The sequence below is a fragment of the Mytilus edulis genome, chromosome 1 (assembly GCF_963676685.1).
Source record: "Mytilus edulis chromosome 1, xbMytEdul2.2, whole genome shotgun sequence".
Classification (NCBI taxonomy): domain Eukaryota; kingdom Metazoa; phylum Mollusca; class Bivalvia; order Mytilida; family Mytilidae; genus Mytilus; species Mytilus edulis.
The window spans coordinates 55,810,081-55,828,628 of record NC_092344.1 but is presented as its reverse complement, the minus strand read 5'-3'; the positions used below and the strand labels follow the sequence as shown (position 1 = coordinate 55,828,628).

The window sequence follows — 18,548 nt, the reverse complement described above, 5'->3', positions numbered from 1 at the left end:
GTTTATATGTAGTAAATACATGACAGACTATGTATCTGTGTCAATAAATGGATATTTATTTTTTTTGCTTTTTAGCAAAGGAAGGGTTTCATTGTGAACTGGACTGTGAAAAATTGACACGACTCAGAAGATTTTCTACAATTTCCCGATACGATTCCTTATTTAGAAAGGGGTGAGTTCTACAGAACTCAAAAACTTTATTTTACTTTGATTTGATCTTTATTTCGGACGATTTTATATCTATTTAAGCTACACTGAAGTTAAAGATAGAAATAGAGCCGTTTGAATATGATTTATCGTACTCTAAAAGCACTACTAAGTACACGGAAATCGACTAATATATTCAGTAAAAAACGATAACGAAATAAATAAGGGATTCCGGAAATTATAGTGATTTTACCCAACATCATAAAATTACAGAAATTCGTGATTTTAAGAAATGTTGAGATAAAGTCTTGATCTTGAATGAAAAAACGATAACTGACGAGTAATTTGGTGTGTTCTAAAACGGATAGAGAGCAAAAACATTTAATAAAAATTTAATTGTAGATCCGAAAAGGTCGGGATTATGAAAATTTTGGTACAAAATGTCAAATATTTAGAATGCATGCAAAAGCATGCGGAGTTACAGTTATAAATATTGTTTTTCATTATTTTAAGAATCTAATCACTTAATTATTCTGTCTAAAGAAGAGATACGACTTATTTCCTTTGCTTGAAAAACATGTCGTAATTTTATAATTTTCAACTAATTTCTGAAATAAACGTCAATTTTACAAAAACTGCGCCTATTATATGAGATTCTCATTTGTGTCAATTATAACAATAATTGCAACAAGTTACTTTGCTCTCCATGGGCCATTTAATTTATATCATCTTATATCATATGAAACACATTAATATTTTAAAACTGGTATGAACTATACAAATTGGTATCAAATTTACCAAATTCTTGATCAGTCGGCTATAATTGCACAGAATCATCATTTGAAATCATAGTTATCTCCCTTTTCCTGAAAGAAAACACAAGTAAACACTCAGTAACTACTTGCCTGCTTTACAGAATAAGGACCACATAACAATGATTGTAAATGATAAATACAGTAGCGGGGCCTTGGTCAGTGGCGGATCCAGAAATTTTCATAAAAAGGGGCCCGCTCCCGTCATGCTTCAGTGATTTCCTATATAATCAACCAAATTTTTTCCAAAAAAGGGGGGCCTCTGTTTGTGGCCAAGTGGTCTAAGTACTGCTACTGGGTCACTGGCCTGTGATAACTGAGGCCCATACATGACAGGTGCCTTTGACTCCAATTTTAATCTGTTTGAGACTACTATATCTAACTGTTCTAAATTGACTAGGATTGTTGGTTTTCCAGCTTTAATCACCAAAAATCAATCAAATCTAATAAAGAGGACTCATTTTTCATAGTAACTGAGAAAATGACTGATAAGCTTGGTCTGTTACTTATAATTGTCAGGGGCGGATCCAGCTATTTTAAAAAGGGGGGGTTCCTAACCCAGGACAAAAGGGGGGGGGTTTCCAATTACATGTCCTCATTCAAATGCATTGATCGTCCAAAAAAAGGGGGGTTCCAATCCCGGAACCCCCCCTCTGGATCCGCGCATGATTCTGAAGGACGTTAAGCAACCAACAATCAATCAATCAATATCATTGTGAAAAGTGACTTACCAAGAAAACTTGGATGATCTAGCAATCCATGAAAATGAGGTGAAAGTAAAATGAACCATTTAAGATGGACATGATTACCTAAAAATAATTCTTAATTACCATTATCTATAAGAACTGGGAGCTGACTTAATCAATTAAATTTTATGTTGTTCGAAAAATCTTTAATATGAATAAGTGCACTCTTAACAGCTGTTTTCTAACTCATATCTCTAAATTATAACTTTCTGGTGTAGAAATCAATCAACCACATGCTTAAAAGCTCTCATTATTAATTGTCAATTTACCAAGACATATAAACTATTCTGACTTTGAGCAAACCAGTCTTTGCTTCTTCTAAATGCCACATGGAGCAAACCAGTCTTTGCTTGTATGAAATGCCACATGCTTTACAGAGAGGCAGTAAATACCATTTTCAAGATTTGGTTTGAACTGCCACTGATCCAATCAAGGACCTTCCGCATGGAAAATGAGCCTATGGCTATGAGAAAGCTGAGGTTGTCACTACTTAATAGGCAATAAATTAATAACAAAAAAATATTGCACTTTTATTCATGTACTACCACATCACATTTGTAAAAAAAAACAGAAATGTTTTACTGTGGAATCATTATTATTCGTTGGATACCAATTTTCGTGGATTTTGTGGGTATAGATAAACCTCAAAATTAAATGTTCAACGAAAACAAATTCTCTATATGCTTGTATGCAGACTTCGGCAAAACCACGAAATTAAATATCCATGAACATGCATGTTTTTCCTTAATCCACGAAAATTGGTACCCATGCAAATAAATGAATCCACAGTATAACAAAGTTCACTAGGACATTATCAAGACAGCTAATAGTCAAGCCATTTGGACTATATGTTTTGTTTTTGTTGTCACCTATTTTCTCAAAAGATCTGATTCTTGTTAGTTGATATTGTCTGTTGTACTCTCAACTTATTTTTGTATTTTTATGTTACTCTTTTCATGAACCAAATTTATATATTGAGCATTATTCCTTATTGGTTTATATTTTTTTTTTATATGAATTGGATTTTGAAAAACACAGCATTATCACATGAAGAAAAGTTACAATCAGTGACTGTGCTAATCGTCACATTCTTGTACATGTATAATCATGGTAATTTGTTTGTTGAACAAATGATTTTAGCCACCAATTGTCATGCAATACATATTTTTCTCAGACATGTAATAAACCAGTAATTGTATAATATTTAGAGATATATACTGCTTTAGGTTGTGGTTTTGACTACTGTGATTGTCTTGGTTTCATTTTGCCGTTAGCTCTCAACTTTAAAGTAAACTTGTTATTCCAAAATGAATTATTAAAGGTATGTTGTATTAAAAAAAAAGATGAAAAAAAGAAAAGAAATTAAGTACATGTATCTTGAAAAATCAGGTGGAATGAAACCTAAACCATTGCAAGAATGTCAATTAAATAAATCACAAAATTAAGTTAAGCATAATAAAAAAAAAACTTAACTACAATGCCTGAAACAACAAGTGAAACTGCGAGCTACTGCTCACTGATGATACCCCCGCCGCAAGTGGATAATATTAATAGTGTAAAAATATGCAAGTGTTCGGTTAACAGGAAGTTGTCGAGTGATAAATCTGAAAACGCATCACACGGTATAGCTGACTTATATAAATCCTGAAACCAAATTTCAGAAATCCTTGTATTGTAGTTCCTGAGAAAAATGTGACGAAAATTTTCAACTTGGCTATCATGTGTAAAATCAGACAAGTGTTCGGTAAACAGGAAGTTGTCAAGTGATGAATCTGAAAACGCATCACACGGTATGGCTGACATATATAAATGTTGATACCAAATTACAGAAAGGGTGGATGTGTAGTTCCTGAGAAAAATGTGACGAAAGTTTCATGGGACGGACTGACTGACTGACTGACGGACGGACTGATGGACGGACTGACAGACAGAGGTAAAACAGTATACCCCCCCTTTTTTAAAGCGGGGGTATAATTATCACAATAATGAGACAGATCTTTGTTCCCTCCATTTGTTCTAAGTGATTTTCAAAGATCTTTTACATTTTCTTCAAAAAAATGAAATGCCCCCCAACCTGATACATTGTGCTGCACATTATTAATGTCTCAATATTGAGCATATCCATACTGTGGCTGTGTCTGATATGTCTGACTGGTATATGATGGTGTCTGGTACCCAGGACCTGCACTAGGATATCTTGAACTTCCAGAATTTGTACTCCTTTGTCGAGGATTAGACTGGGCTATATGTTGTTGTAGGACAGGTAGTCCTCCATCTTTTACCAGCTGTTGTAAAGCTTGAAAGTGAAGCTTTGTGATTATCTGCAACTCTTCGAAAACTGAAAAGTAAATAAAAAACTCTTCACACATATTGTGGATTCATTTATTTTCATGGGTACCTATTTTTTTGTGGTTTGAGGAAAAAATGCATGTTCATAATTTAGTATTTGTGGTTTTGATAAAATAAGCATAAAATCCTACAGAAACTGTAAGTCATTCAACATTTAGTATCGTGATTCACCTTTATCAATCTGAACCAAAACCTTTGTAGCAACTGTAAATTCAGAAATTATGAATGCATTTATTTTAGCGATTTTTGAAAATTCAAACAAATATGTGAGTTTAATTATTGCAAATTAAGAAGTTTCATTTATATATATATATATATACATGTATCATATACTAGAATGAGAGTTATTATAATTTCGATACTCAACGAGTCGCATTATTTGTATTAATAAAAACCTGTAATAAATTTCTGAATTTACAGCATTAGTTCAAAACAAATATTCAGACATTTTCCTTGTGTGTCTAAACAAAGTTTTGCAAAATTTACTATTCTGAATAAAATTTTACTAGTCTGGGAATCAGAACATCAATTTAATATGTAAATGAGAATGAAAGTCTGATAATTCATAAAATGACAGGCTGAGTCATATTTCAAACAAGGGAACAGTCTCCATGAAGACATCTTATACACATAACATGTGTATTTGCTCCTTCCCCTTAATGCCCCATGCTTAGAAAAGAAGTAGCAAATACCACATTTACATTTTTTGGTTTGCCCAGTTGTTGTGTTGAACACACAATCTTCCACACACTAAAAGAAAAAGCTCAGTAACCAGAAGACAACTGAAGCATTAAAAATAAAAGATCAGAGACAGCAATGTGTTAATGTGACTCTTTACCTTTACTAGCATATACTTTCTCATCCTGTGTATGTAATACTATGTTTTGTAAGCAGTGAAGAATGGCACCTTACCTTTACTAGCATATACTTTCTCATTCTGTGTATGTAATACTATGTTCTGTAAGCAGTGAACCATGACACCTTACCTTTACTAGCATATACTTTCTCATCCTGTGTATGTAATACTATATTCTGTAAGCAGTGAACCATGGCACCAGTAGCAATGACACGATCTTGTAATGACAAAGTGGTAAAATAGTCAAAATCAACTTCAAATGGGTTCATAGGTGATGGATAGGTACACAGCTTGACAAGTTCTGCTATAATATCCCAGATATGTATGTCTTTAAAAGAAAGAAATGCAAAAAGGTTAACAAAAAATTAGGAAAGAGAATTATGATCATAGATATATGATGTGGTAGAGGGCCAATGAGACAACTCTCCATCCAATTCATAATTTGTAAAAATAAACCATAATAGGTCAAAGTAAGGTCATCAACATGGAGCCTTGGCCTGTTTGGTCTTGAGAATAGGGACAGGGATACAGTTTTTGGAAAAATAAGAACTTATTCTAAATCTTTACTAAGGCACCGGCCTCCCTTACAACACGACAGGTTAGCTCCTGTTACTAAATGTATTCACACTGAAATATAGTTCCCTATGGTTCTCATGTATGTGCACATAATGCACATAAAAACTGAAAAAATGGGTATATTATCGGAGCAGTTCATTCAAGAATGTATGTCATTTAGGTGTGTTGATGTGCAGGGTTTTAAAAAAATAATTTTTATTAGGTAATTGGGTATTGATACAATACTAGTATGATTGACAACATATTATTAGCTGAACATTATTGCTGCTTACAGTTTATCTCTATCTATAACTATATACAAGATAACAACCAAAAACGGCAAAATTTCCTTAAAATTACCAATTCAGGGGCAGCAACCCAACAACGGGTTGTCTGTTTCATCTTAAAAATTCAGTGCAGATAGATCTTCACCTAATAAACAATTTTGCACATGTCAGATTGTCTTAAATGCTTTGGTTTCAGAGATAAATAAGCCAAAATCTACATTTAACCCCTATGTGATATTTTAGCCATGGCAGCCATCTTGGTTGGTTGGTTGGCCGGGTCACTGGACACATTTTTGAACCCAATGATGATTGTGGCCAAGTTTGGTTTAATTTGGTCAAGTAGTTTCAGAGGAGAAGATTTTTGTAAAAGTTCACGACGACGATCGCAAAGTGATGAGAAAAGCTCACTTGGCCCTGTGGGCCAGGTGAGCTAAAAAATGTACATGATGTCACTGTCACATGACAAAATTATGTTTATGAGCTGATAGACAAAACACTGTCAGCCAATCAGAAGAGGTGTTATGTCCAAAATTAAATTATTAAGATATGATTTTAAAAGGAAAAGAGGATAGGGAAGCTGTCTGGTTATCCTGTATTATAGTACATTGTACTATTACAAACAGGATGGGCAGAATTTCTTCAGTACTATTAATGTGTCTCATGTTGATAAAATATTCTTCTGGTTAATTAAATATATTTAAATTTTTCATAACTTTTTTTGTTTTTATAAATTTTAAATTGACATGTATCTAAACATAAAGTCTGGGTTTTTTTTGGTTGTTTTTGTGTGATTGGGTTGTGGTCATATTAATCTAAACATGCTAAACCAAACTTCCCAATCATTGTTATTTTCCCTTTTTTAACCTGTTATATTGCATAAATATATATAATTGTGACATGCTAAACATTTGCTTTCATTTACACACTGGTTTAAGATATTAATACAATGACTGGCAATTATACATTTACATGAAATATACACGTATACTCATTTTAATTAAAAAAAATTACCATGGGAATTCCATTTGTTTGTTGATTTGAGACGTAATGGACTGTCTTTTTCCTGTGTGGAATCATTGGTCAATCTGATAAGTCTTTGATGGTTAGATCTGACCCAAACATATGGACAACTGTATCTAGCATAACCAGCTATTAGAAATAAGGTTGTGTCACTCTGGAATGAAAATTTGCAGTTAATTTTATGATGGGAGATGACTAAAAAAAATATTCAAAACATAAAGTAGCTATTTATTAATCTCCATTTTGCTAAAATATGATAAATAAATTAGATTTGATATTTGTACTTTAATAACAAAATTTTATCATTTTCATGAAAAAAGTAAATGATCTGCATTCCTTTCAACTGAAATTTTTGATGCATATTTCAATAGGAATGCAAGTGAGGATGTGGTGCTTAGAATACCACTATATACCTACTCATAATCTGATGTGTCAAAGAAATCATTACTTGGGCTCAAAGAAGTAGCAATTTAAAAAATAAAACAAAATAGTGAAGTACTTCTAGCTGAACAGTGACCTATAGCTTACATCCAAATCATTTAGTCTCTGTAGGATAGTTCACTCAATACATTGCCTATTATACCACATATCTTTACACTTACAAGTCTATATATAAACTTACATCAACATTACTCTCTTTATCACTAGGTGAGGCTGGCGGTAATCCAATCCCTTTTGGTGCATTTAAATTCAGGTTCATCTGAGATCTTAGGGATATCAACAAGGATCGTCTGAAAATATAATTTTTATTTAGTCTTGATATAAATATATATGTATTTTATTTCGTTTGAAATAGGGTTTTCCCGTTTGCTATTTGTAGTATTATTTATAGATGGGAACTAGTATAACTAGTTCGGATACTGGTTTTGTAACAGTATGTACTATTTATAAGTTTGATGTTAGGTGCAGGAGGCACGAGGAAAGTTTTGGCGGTTTTTATGAGTGGGGTTTAAAGGTACTATATAAAGTTTGGGATTTAAATGTATTAGTATCGAAGGTGCTCACAGTTACGTCGAATTGAAGTTGGTCACATAGGTATATGTGCAGTTGCTGCTATGTTTATTGTACGTACAGGCGTTGGAGGTATTAGCCGGGGAAAAAGAAACGATGCGAAAGAGGAACAATGTTATATGTCATGTGTTTATATATTGTTTCAATCGAAGAAATATGTACAATAAAGTAAAATAAAATATTGTACCGCAAGAGAAAATAATAAGTTACTGCGAGCAACTAATCCTATATCTGTGTTTGTCTTGTTTATAGCCTATTGAATTTAGAGATTAAATGCTTTAAATTCGGACGAGCAGGGCGAGGGAGAATTTAAATATATTGTGCTCTTTTAGTGGGGAAAGTTTTGCACATATTTAGTCTTACTTTATTCAAATCTTGTTTTTCATGGCATACTTGTGGATCCATTTATTTCATTGTATCATACTTCATGAATTGGGGAAACATCTTATTTTCAAGGATATTAGATTCGATGGATTTGCCAAAATTTACATACAACCCTATGATTTTTTTGATTTTTTAAGAATTATATTCATGGTTCTGACCGTTCACATATATATATATATATGCTATGAGAATCAGTATCCCAAGAATAATATTATGAATTCCCAGTATTGGTCTTACATGTATAATGTTGATTTTTTTTTTTACAATTATTCTCTTTTCCTTTCTGGTTGAAATACAAATATTGTGTTTATATAAAAATAAAAGAACCATGCTCACAAACCCCCACGCCCCTACATTGTGCATGGGCAAACAAAATCTCACCAAAAACTTAAATTTTTTATGAAAGTCAACTGATGACCAATTCTTGTGGAAATGCACTTTCTACATATATTATCTACATTAAGTTTCATGAAATTCTGTAGTGTTGTTTCATACGAGTTGCAATGACAAGATTGATTAATTGATTGATTGTTGGTTGCTTAACGTCCAGCAATGACAAGAAGAACAGGACTGAAAGACTGGGGACAGACAGATCTAAAACATCAAATCAAAACTTTGATCAGTGGGGTATATTTAGGAGATAATCTGATTAATGCTATGCTTTTTGAACTAAATGTCATTTAGTGAGCATCCTTCTGTTCCCCATGGAAATTATGATTTTAACAACGGAATAACATTGACCTTGACCATTGTGGTAGTGACAGGCTGTCTAGATCTTCATTTTATTTCATATTTCATATCAGATTTAAAAAAATTGAGTTACACCAAGAAATGAAAATGACTGACATACTGACTGTTCAAAAACTATCTACACCTGCTAGTTCAAAGCAAGGGGTATAAACAGATATTGTATCAACATTTTGCCCACCTTGTAAGTTTATCATGAACACAGGATCTGCAGATTGTCTCTTTTCTACCAGAACAAAGATCCATGATAGTCATTTATAAGGCAGATTATTCTAGTCTTTATATAGCCTTTACATGGCTGTCAAAATTGATTTGAATGTAAATGCTGTGCACCGCACAGAGCATTCTAATGATAGAAATAGAAATTCATAATATATTGTTTGTTATACCTGAGGATAAGGTATTTAAAGATGTTATTTATTCCTTCCAGCTTCAAAAGTTATTAAATGTAAACTAAATATTTTAGTTAATTTTAGCCAGTGATAAGTATAGTGAGACAAACAAACTTTCAGTTCAAGGATATTAGACAACTTATTATATAAAATAAATGAAATTCAACATAAATGATTTTTTCAATGAAGAGTTATTTCCCTTTCAACATATTTTTATGTTTAACTTGAAAATAATCATTCAAACTTTCTTAAATAGTTGAGCAATAAATCTATTAAATAAGCAAATAAACATATACTTTTAAGGAGGATGAGAATCTCAAAATTGATTTATCTTCAGTTCCCTAGTATAATATGTAGTTTCAACCTTTGACTGCAAAGGCATATGGCTAGATTACTTTTGACTGCAAAGGCATATGGCTAGAATAGTCTATGCATAGATGAAATCTATGGTCTATGTAAATGCCAGAATAATTCAAATTGTTAACATTTTTGATAGATTGATTCTAAAACATTGTAACAGTTTTAAGAAGAGAATCACTTTTTAGAATTTTGGATGTTCTATCAAAATTCATGAAGAGAGCACAACATGCACCAGTATATTTTTTTTTAAAGAATTATGATTTTGAATTGTTTTTTCAGAAAGGAAAAAAAAAATTAAAAATGTGCAAGTTACTGATTTTGTTAATTTTGATAAGGGTTCAACAACCCTGTATAAATGCTGTTAGAACATTGTCTTTTTTAGCTTTATCATATCATTAGGATTCAGTATTAATATAAGTCATGTCAAAAGTGGCAAACCCCCAGTTCATTCTCTTAGATCAAAAACCTTTTCATCATTATATCCTTAATTCATCAAGACATTTTACTAATATATTAATTGAGAAACACACTTACTTCAAAGAATACAGTATGTAGTTCATAATAAGACAAACCATTCACACCCAGATAACAAGAAACATTCTCAATGAAACAGTAGCCTGTAAGAGAACTGACCGTAGATGACCTTTATAATTGTGATCAATTTCAACGGCACATCTGCCTGACTGCCCAGTTCCAAAAAGATTCAAAATGTATGTAGAAGTGCTTATTATTCTTTGATTTCATGGACATATGTTCAACTGTTTGAAAATGTCTAATATATTATAGAACTCTTTAAAATATTCAAATTCCACTAGGTTTTAACCATTTCCTGATTTTTGCCCCAGGACGGTTACTTTGCCCAATTAGCATGATGAGTAAAACAAAATATTTAAAATATAGGACCTGTACATTCATATAGTCATTTTAATAATGCTACTTACCAAGGGAATGCACATATTATAGAAAAGAATGTGAAATTCACATCATTTAGTCATTATGGATATTTGTCTCTCAATTACAATCAATCATTTTGAATCAAATTGTTGGTTATTGTGGGTGTTGCACTTTGAAATCTCTCACAGATAAAGACCATTCTGTTGCATAAAGATTAACTCATCTCACAGGAGAGTACAGATGCAGAGCCAGAAAAAGAAACTAGAGGCTCTTAAGAGCCTGTGTCGATCACCTTGGTCTATGTGCATATTCAACAAAAGACACACTCAGATGGATTAATGGCAAAATTGTGTTTTGGTGATGGTGATGTGTTTGTAGATCTTACTTTACTGAACATTCTTGTTACTTACAATTATCTTCATCTTTGAGGAACTTGGCCCATTAGTTACAGAGGAAAATAATTTGTTAAAAATTTACAAAAATTTACAAAATTTATGAAAATTGTGAAAAATTAACTGTAAAGGGCTGTAACTCCTTAAGGGGTCAACTGACCATTTTTGTAATGTTGATTTATTTGTAGATCTTACTTTGCTAAACATTATTGCTGTTTACAGTTTATCTCTATCTACAATAATATTTAAGATAATAACCAAAAACGGCAAAATTTCTTTAAAAATTACCAATTCAGGGGCAGCAACCCAACAACCAGTTGTCTGATTCCTCTGAAAAAAATTTCAGGTCAGATAGATCTTAACTTCATGAACGTCTTGTCAGATTTGCTCTAAATGCTTCAGTTTCAGCGTTATAAGCCAAAACTTACATTTTACCCCTATGTTCTATTTTTAGCCATGGTGGCCATCTTAGTTGGTTGGCCGGGTCACGCCACACATTTTTTATAAAAGATACCCCAATGATGATTGTGGCCATGTATGGTTAAATTTGGCCCAGTAGTATCAGAGGAGAAGATTTTTGTAAAAGATTACAAAAATTTATGAAAAATTGGTAAAAAATGACTATAAAGGGCAATAACTCCTTAAGAGGTCAACTGACCATTTTGGTCATGTTGACTTATTTGTAGATCTTACTTTTCTGATCATTATTGCTGTTTACAGTTTATCTCTATCTATAATAATATATAAGACATTAACCAAAAACTGCAAAATTTCCTTAAAATTGCCAATTCAGGGACAGCAATCCAACAACCAATTGTCCAATTTGTCTGAAAATTTCAGGGCAGCTAGATCTTGACTTGATAAACAATTTGCTCTAAATGCTTCAGTTTCAGAGTTATAAGCCAAAATCTACATTTTACCCCTATGTTCTATTTTTAGCCATGGCGGCCATCTTGGTTGGTTGGCCGGATCACGCCAAACATTTTCTTAAACTAGATACCCCAATGATGATTGTGGCTAAGTTTGATTAAATTTGGCCCAGTAGTTTCAGAGTAGAAGATTTTTGTAAAAGATAACGACGATGGACGACGGACGACAACGACGACAACAACGACGGACGACGGACGCCAAGTGATGAGAAAAGCTCACTTGGCTAAAAAAGGGGGTGGGGGGTTATTTCAGCAAATGGAATAAATTTGGGATACAATGAACAAAAATCATATTTGTTCTGATAAAAGGGGGTGAACATCCTCTATTCTACCTGAATCCGCTGCTGGAGTATTAAATGACTCAAACACTTTCGGTGTATATTTGAACCATTCATGTGGGGTATTCAGTTTTTGTGCAATAAATCACTGAACCAGCAGTAGTCAATTACTGATCTTATCAACTTAGTATTGCTCTGATCTATTGTTGAGGCCTCTCATTGAGGAATTCAGTAATCATGTAAAGGAATTACAATGTTATCATAGACACCAATTACAGTCAGAAAGGATCCTCATGGGTACAGTTAAGGGTATGGATAACCATGGATGTATAATCTTTATGGCTTATATATTTATTGGATAACTGGCCAACTTATGAACAGTACATCAATAAAGTATTGGCTATATATAAGTAAAGATGACAGAATGTTATATAATGACCAAGAAGTTTGGAATATTTGGTTGATTAATTTTTAGAATATTCTGTAATACTGCAATGAATAACCATGCATAATTGATTAACAAAGTACTTAAAAAGGCTAAAATAAAATAGTCATATATTACAAGGTTACTTCAAGGAGAATTATAACAATTATATCTAAATTGGAATTTCCAAAATTTATACAAAAGAAATCATTCAAATTTGATGTCAGAAATCATGTCACAATCTTTCAGATCTGGATTATCAGATTGGTCATCTAGACTGGGAGAATATTTAATTTCTTTTACAATTGTCAAAATTAATGAATATAATTGGCATTCATCTTGTCTACCACTGTACTGAAAGTCAGTTTAAATTGTAGATGAGATAAATTTGGGGAAATGATTACTTTTATAAAGCTTTTCTTTGTGAAAATAAGATAGGCAGGCATCTTGCATACTATAATTTTCTTCATAACTAGGAAAATACTTTTTTGTAAATAAAGTTTTTCAACATGCTAAAAAAAAAATATGCACAAGAGCATTTCATAATATAGCTCTTTCCTTTTTTCTTGTCAAAAATTACAATTCTTTGATGGCGTACTGATTTTACTAATAAACACAGTCCGATGATATTCATTAAGTCAGATCAAGTCTTTTATGTTTTGTAATATTAACACATTTGAATCATTGAAGTAAAAGGTTCTAACAGACCTTTAAAAATGTTTATTATTTCAAACTTATACAATTCACTCCAACTGTGAAGCAATTGTTATCGCCTCATCAGTTCCATAACATTGTTTGCAGTTGTCTATTTCTTTTGCAGTGAATTGCATAATATAGAAGACATTTTCACCTGTGTTAATCCTTAAGTGAACACACACATATTTTTGTTTTGTTTGGGTGTTTTGTTTGGTTTTTTTTTTATATAATCTTGACATTATTTTGCATTTAACCTCATTTTTTAAGAGAGAGATTATATGTTGGGAAAAAAAGCATTCATAAACATTTTGATGAGTCAGTTTCATTAATGAAATGAATTTTCTGTGCAGATTCATTTATGAAGATGGTAAAACAGGGGGGATTTTATGTCAAAGTGCATAATAAAGAAAATGAAACAAGAATGCTTATATTTTTATATTTATTATAAAAAAGAAGGTGTGGTATGATTGTCAATGAGAAAACTCTCCACAAGAGACTAAATGACACAAACATTAACACTATAGGTCACTGTAGGGTCTTCAACAATGAACAAAGTAAGTATAATGTATACATCCCAACTCCTCATTTAAAGTTAGGGGAAAATAGGAAGTTATGGCGTTTAACAGATTTGTAAAGTTCTTACACAGTTTTTTAAACCAAGATTCCAAGTGGTGAAGTTGAAATCATCCCTTTTTAAATTTGAAGGATACCATCACTAGTTGGTGAACTGTTTTGGAATATCCGTTTCACAGATGTCAACTGATATACAAATTTTCTTTAATACAAATTCCGAAACCTTTTTCCTGAATGTGACCTACAACATTAGACCATGGAAGTATTATAATACTTCCATGATTAGACTTGTCACCAAGTTTCTACTAACATGAGCATCACAACAGATGCGTTAAACATGTGGAGCAAGATCTGCTTTAATACCCTTCCAAAACACCAAATATAACACCCAAATTTCGATAGGGTTCCTGTTGCTCAGTACTTAGTTTTCTATGTTGTGTTTTGTGTACTGTTGTATGTAGCCTGAGTTGTTGGTTTATTTTTTTCTTATTATAAGTTTAAATGTAACTTTGGTATTTTTCATCTCTCTTTTATAACTTAAAAAGTTTGAGCTGCTCAATGACCAAATAGGAATGTTTCCTGCTCATAAATTTCTGAGATATTTAAAGTGCGACCATACATATTTCAAATTCAAAGAGTGTGCAAATAGGAAGCATTTTACCAACCTTTGTAATGATAGTGTCCAATTCACTTTAAATGTTTTAAGTCAGGATGTCTTAAAGAAATTTGTTTCTCATATTTTTATACTTTTCCTTAATTATTAGTAACTAATCTGGTTTTCTTCCCATTGAGGCTGTTATGTATTAAAAAAAGTTTCTCAGAATTCATTATATAACTTCCTGTAAAATTGGATTTGTTTGCAAGTTTTTAGTTTTGCATTTTCAATGCAGTCACTTTACATGTAGGAATTAAATTTGCCCATTGAACATTTGAAGTGTGACTTTCTCCATATCAATATACTTATCTATTGGTACCAGTACGAAAAGTGTCAAAAAAGTAACAAAACTAAAAACATTTTGTCAAATGTCAGAAATGTATTTGAGATGTACTGAACAACTATTGGTTCACATTCACATAAAATGCACTTAAAAATATTTTCAGAGCATTATTAATTGTACTGGTACCAATATTTTTGTCAAAGGGTCAAAGTAAATACTTTGTCAAAATTTTAAGAAAATTGAACGAGCCAAATTAATTTTAGTTAAAGTGTTAGGTACCACCTTAATGAAGTCATACAGACTTGAACATTTAAATTGAATTAAATTAGATGAAGGTTTGCTGTTGACAATTAATATTATGATACTGTTATAAGTGATGTCTTTTTTTTTGTATCAAAAATAAGCATGCAAGATTGAAATATTTGTCAGGAAGCAATGTCCATGGATTATTTACACTATAAATTGTATGAGTAAAATTTTCTTTTTATTTATGAAATCTGAAATGAGAAAAATTTACCCCCCCCCCCCTTTTTTCACATCCCCGTTTCCCTTTTTTCCAAAACTGATATCAAGTCAAATTTCTAATGGAGTTTGCAACAATAACTACTCTTTTGAATACATCATAAAATATTAAAATGTAAAATAAAGTGCTTGTTATCACTGAATGGTAAAGATTGGTTGGTAGTAAAAGTGAATATACATTGTTTATTGTATAAAACAATAAAAAAAACTTCATCAGCAACATTTTATATTGGCAAATTTCCAATGAAGTTATTTACATAAAGTTATTGGCAAATAAAAATAGAAAATAATATCATAGTCATGTCTGGCAAATGTCCAACATACATTATCTAAAAACATTTTAGATAAGATAAGGAAAAACAGCTTCATCAGCAACATTTTATATTGGCAAATTTCCAATGAAGTTATTTACATAAAGTTATTGGCAAATAAAAATAGAAAATGACATCATAGTCATGTCTGGCAAATTTCCAACATATATTATCAACTACTATTCTATACAAAGAAAGATAACTCCAATTGAAAATTAATTGCTATTGCACAATATTGTGCAATTAGATATTACTTGCTATAGTGCAATACTGTGCAATTGAAAATTTCTTGCTATTGCACAATACTTGATATGGAATCCTGATTTGGACCAACTTGAAAACTGGGCCCATAATCAAAAATCAAAGTACATATTTAGATAAAGCATATCAAATAAGCCCAAGAATTTAATTTTTGTTAAAATCAAACTTAGTTTAATTTTGGACCCTTTGGACCTTAATGTAGACCAATTTGAAAACTGGACCAAAAATTAAGAATCTACATACACAGTTAGATTTGGCATATCAAAGAACCCATTTATTCAATTTTTGATGAAATCAAACAAAGTTTAATTTTGGACCCCCATTTGGACCAACTTGAAAACTAGGCCAATAATTAACCAGATGCTCCGCAGGGCGTAGCTTTATACGACCGCAGAGGTTGAACCCTGAACGGTTGGGGCAAGTATGGACACAACATTCAAGCTGAATTCAGCTCTAAATTTGGATTGTGATTAAATAGTTGACACAGCATAGGTTTCTGACACAGAATGAATGTGTTCTAATGAACTTAAAATTTTTGTTTCTCTTAGAGCAATTCACTATGCTGTTGAATATTAATCCTCTCAAAAAAATGTTTGAAGAAATTTTCTTTTTTATTTATGAAATTTCAAATGAGAAAAATTGAACCCAATTTTTTTAATCACATCCCCCTTTCCCTTATTCCAAAACTAATCTCAATTAAAATTTCTAATGGAGTTTGCAACAATAACTACTCATTTAAATACATCATAAAATATTAAGATGTAAAAAAACTGCTTGTTATCACTGAATGGTAAAGATTATTTTAATTTATCAGTTGGTAGTAAAAAGTGAATATACATTGTATATTGTATATAACAAAGATTTAAGTTGATTCTGGACAAAGAAAGATAACTCCAATTAAAAAAAAATCTTGCTATTGCACAATATTTTGCAATTAGATATTTCTTGCTTACTATTCTGGACAAAGAAAGATAACTCTAATTAAAAAAAAATTTGATATTTCACAATATTGTGCAATTAGATATTTCTTGCCATTGCGCAATACTGTGCAATTGAAAAGACTTGCTATTGCACAATACTTAATATAATAATTTTAGATCCTGATTTGGACCAACTTGAAAACTGGGCCCATAATAAAAAATCTAAGTACATTTTTGGATTCAGCATATCAAAGAACTTCAAGATTTCAATTTTTGTTAAAATCAGACTAAGTTTAATTTTGGACCCTTTGGACTTTAGTGTAGACCAATTTGAAAACGGGACCAAAAATGAAGAATCTACATACACAGTTAGATTTGGTATATCAAAGAACCCCATTTATTCAATTTTTGATGAAATCAAACAAATTTTAATTTTGGACCCCAATTTGGACCAACTTGAAAACTGGGCCAATAATCAAGAATCTAAGTACATTTTTAGATTCAGCATATCAAAGAACCTAACTGATTCATTTTTTGTCAAAATCAAACTAAGTTTAATTTTGGACCCTTTGGACCTTAATGTAGACCAATTTGAAAACGGGACCAAAAGTTAAGAATCTACATACACAGTCATGACAGTTAGATTCAGCATATCAAAGAACCCCAATTATTCAATTTTGATGAAATCAAACAAAAGTTTAATTTTGGACCCTTTGGGCCCCTTATTATGTTGGGACCAAAACTCCCAAAATCAAACCCAACCTTTCTTTTATGGTCATAAACCTTGTGTTTAAATTTCATAGATTTCTATTTACTTATACTAACGTTATGGTGCGAAAACCAAGAAAAATGCTTATTTGGGTCCCTTTTTGGCCCCTAATTCCTAAACTGTTGGGACCTAAACTCCCAAAATCAATACCAACCTTCCTTTTGTAGTCATTAACATTGTGTTTAAATTTCATTGATTTCTATTTACTTAAACTAATGTTATTGTGCGAAAACCAAGAATAATGCTTATTTGGGCCCTTTTTTGGCCCCTAATTCCTAAACTGTTGAGACCAAAACTCCCAAAATCAATCCCAACCGTTCTTTTGTGGTCATAAACCTTGTGTCAAAATTTCATAGATTTCTATTAACTTAAACTAAAGTTATAGTGCGAAAACCAAGAAAATGCTTATTTGGGCCCTTTTTGGCCCCTAATTCCTAAAATATTGGGACCAAAACTCCCAAAATCAATACCAACCTTCCTTTTGTGGTCATAAACCTTGTGTTAAAATTTCATAGATTTCCATTCACTTTTACTAAAGTTAGAGTGCGAAAACTAAAAGTATTCGGACGCCGTACGACGACGACGACGACGACGACGCAGACGCCAACGTGATAGCAATATACGACGAAATTTTTTTCAAAATTTGCGGTCGTATAAAAATCTAAGTACATTTTTAAATTCAGCATATCAAAGAACCCCAAGGATTCAATTTTTGTTAAAATCAAACTAAGTTTAATTTTGGACCCTTTGGATCTTAATGTAGACCAATTTGAAAACGGGACCAAAATTTAAGAATCTACATACATAGTTAGATTCGGCATATCAAAGAACCCCAATTATTCAATTTTTGATGAAATCACACAAAGTTAAATTTTGGACCCTTTGGGCCCCTTATTCCTAAACTGTAAGGACCAAAACTCCCAAAATCAAACCCAACCTTCCTTTTATGGTCATAAACCTTGTGTTTAAATTTCA

The 18,548-nt window shown here is 31.7% G+C and overlaps 1 protein-coding gene across 2 annotated transcripts in view; it reads right to left on the bottom strand.

The window, feature by feature from the left end:
• Positions 1–2,222: 2,222 nt before the first annotated feature.
• The window catches only part of LOC139485069 (uncharacterized), a 35,481-nt gene continuing 19,155 nt past the window's right edge, over positions 2,223–18,548 (bottom strand). Inside the window, exons 4-8 of one of the 2 annotated variants that reach the window (XR_011655245.1) lie at positions 7,395–7,503; positions 6,764–6,926; positions 5,041–5,238; positions 3,687–4,043; positions 2,223–3,204 (exon numbers count right to left, since the gene is read on the bottom strand). Coding sequence is in view for 1 of the 2 variants with exons in the window: in XM_071269193.1 (XP_071125294.1) it covers positions 3,811–4,043; positions 5,041–5,238; positions 6,764–6,926; positions 7,395–7,503 (703 nt within the window). In the remaining variant the exon portion in view is untranslated. Of the gene's footprint in view, positions 3,205–3,677; positions 4,044–5,040; positions 5,239–6,763; positions 6,927–7,394; positions 7,504–18,548 lie in introns of those variants that run through there. The other variant, XM_071269193.1, reaches the window with a different exon arrangement.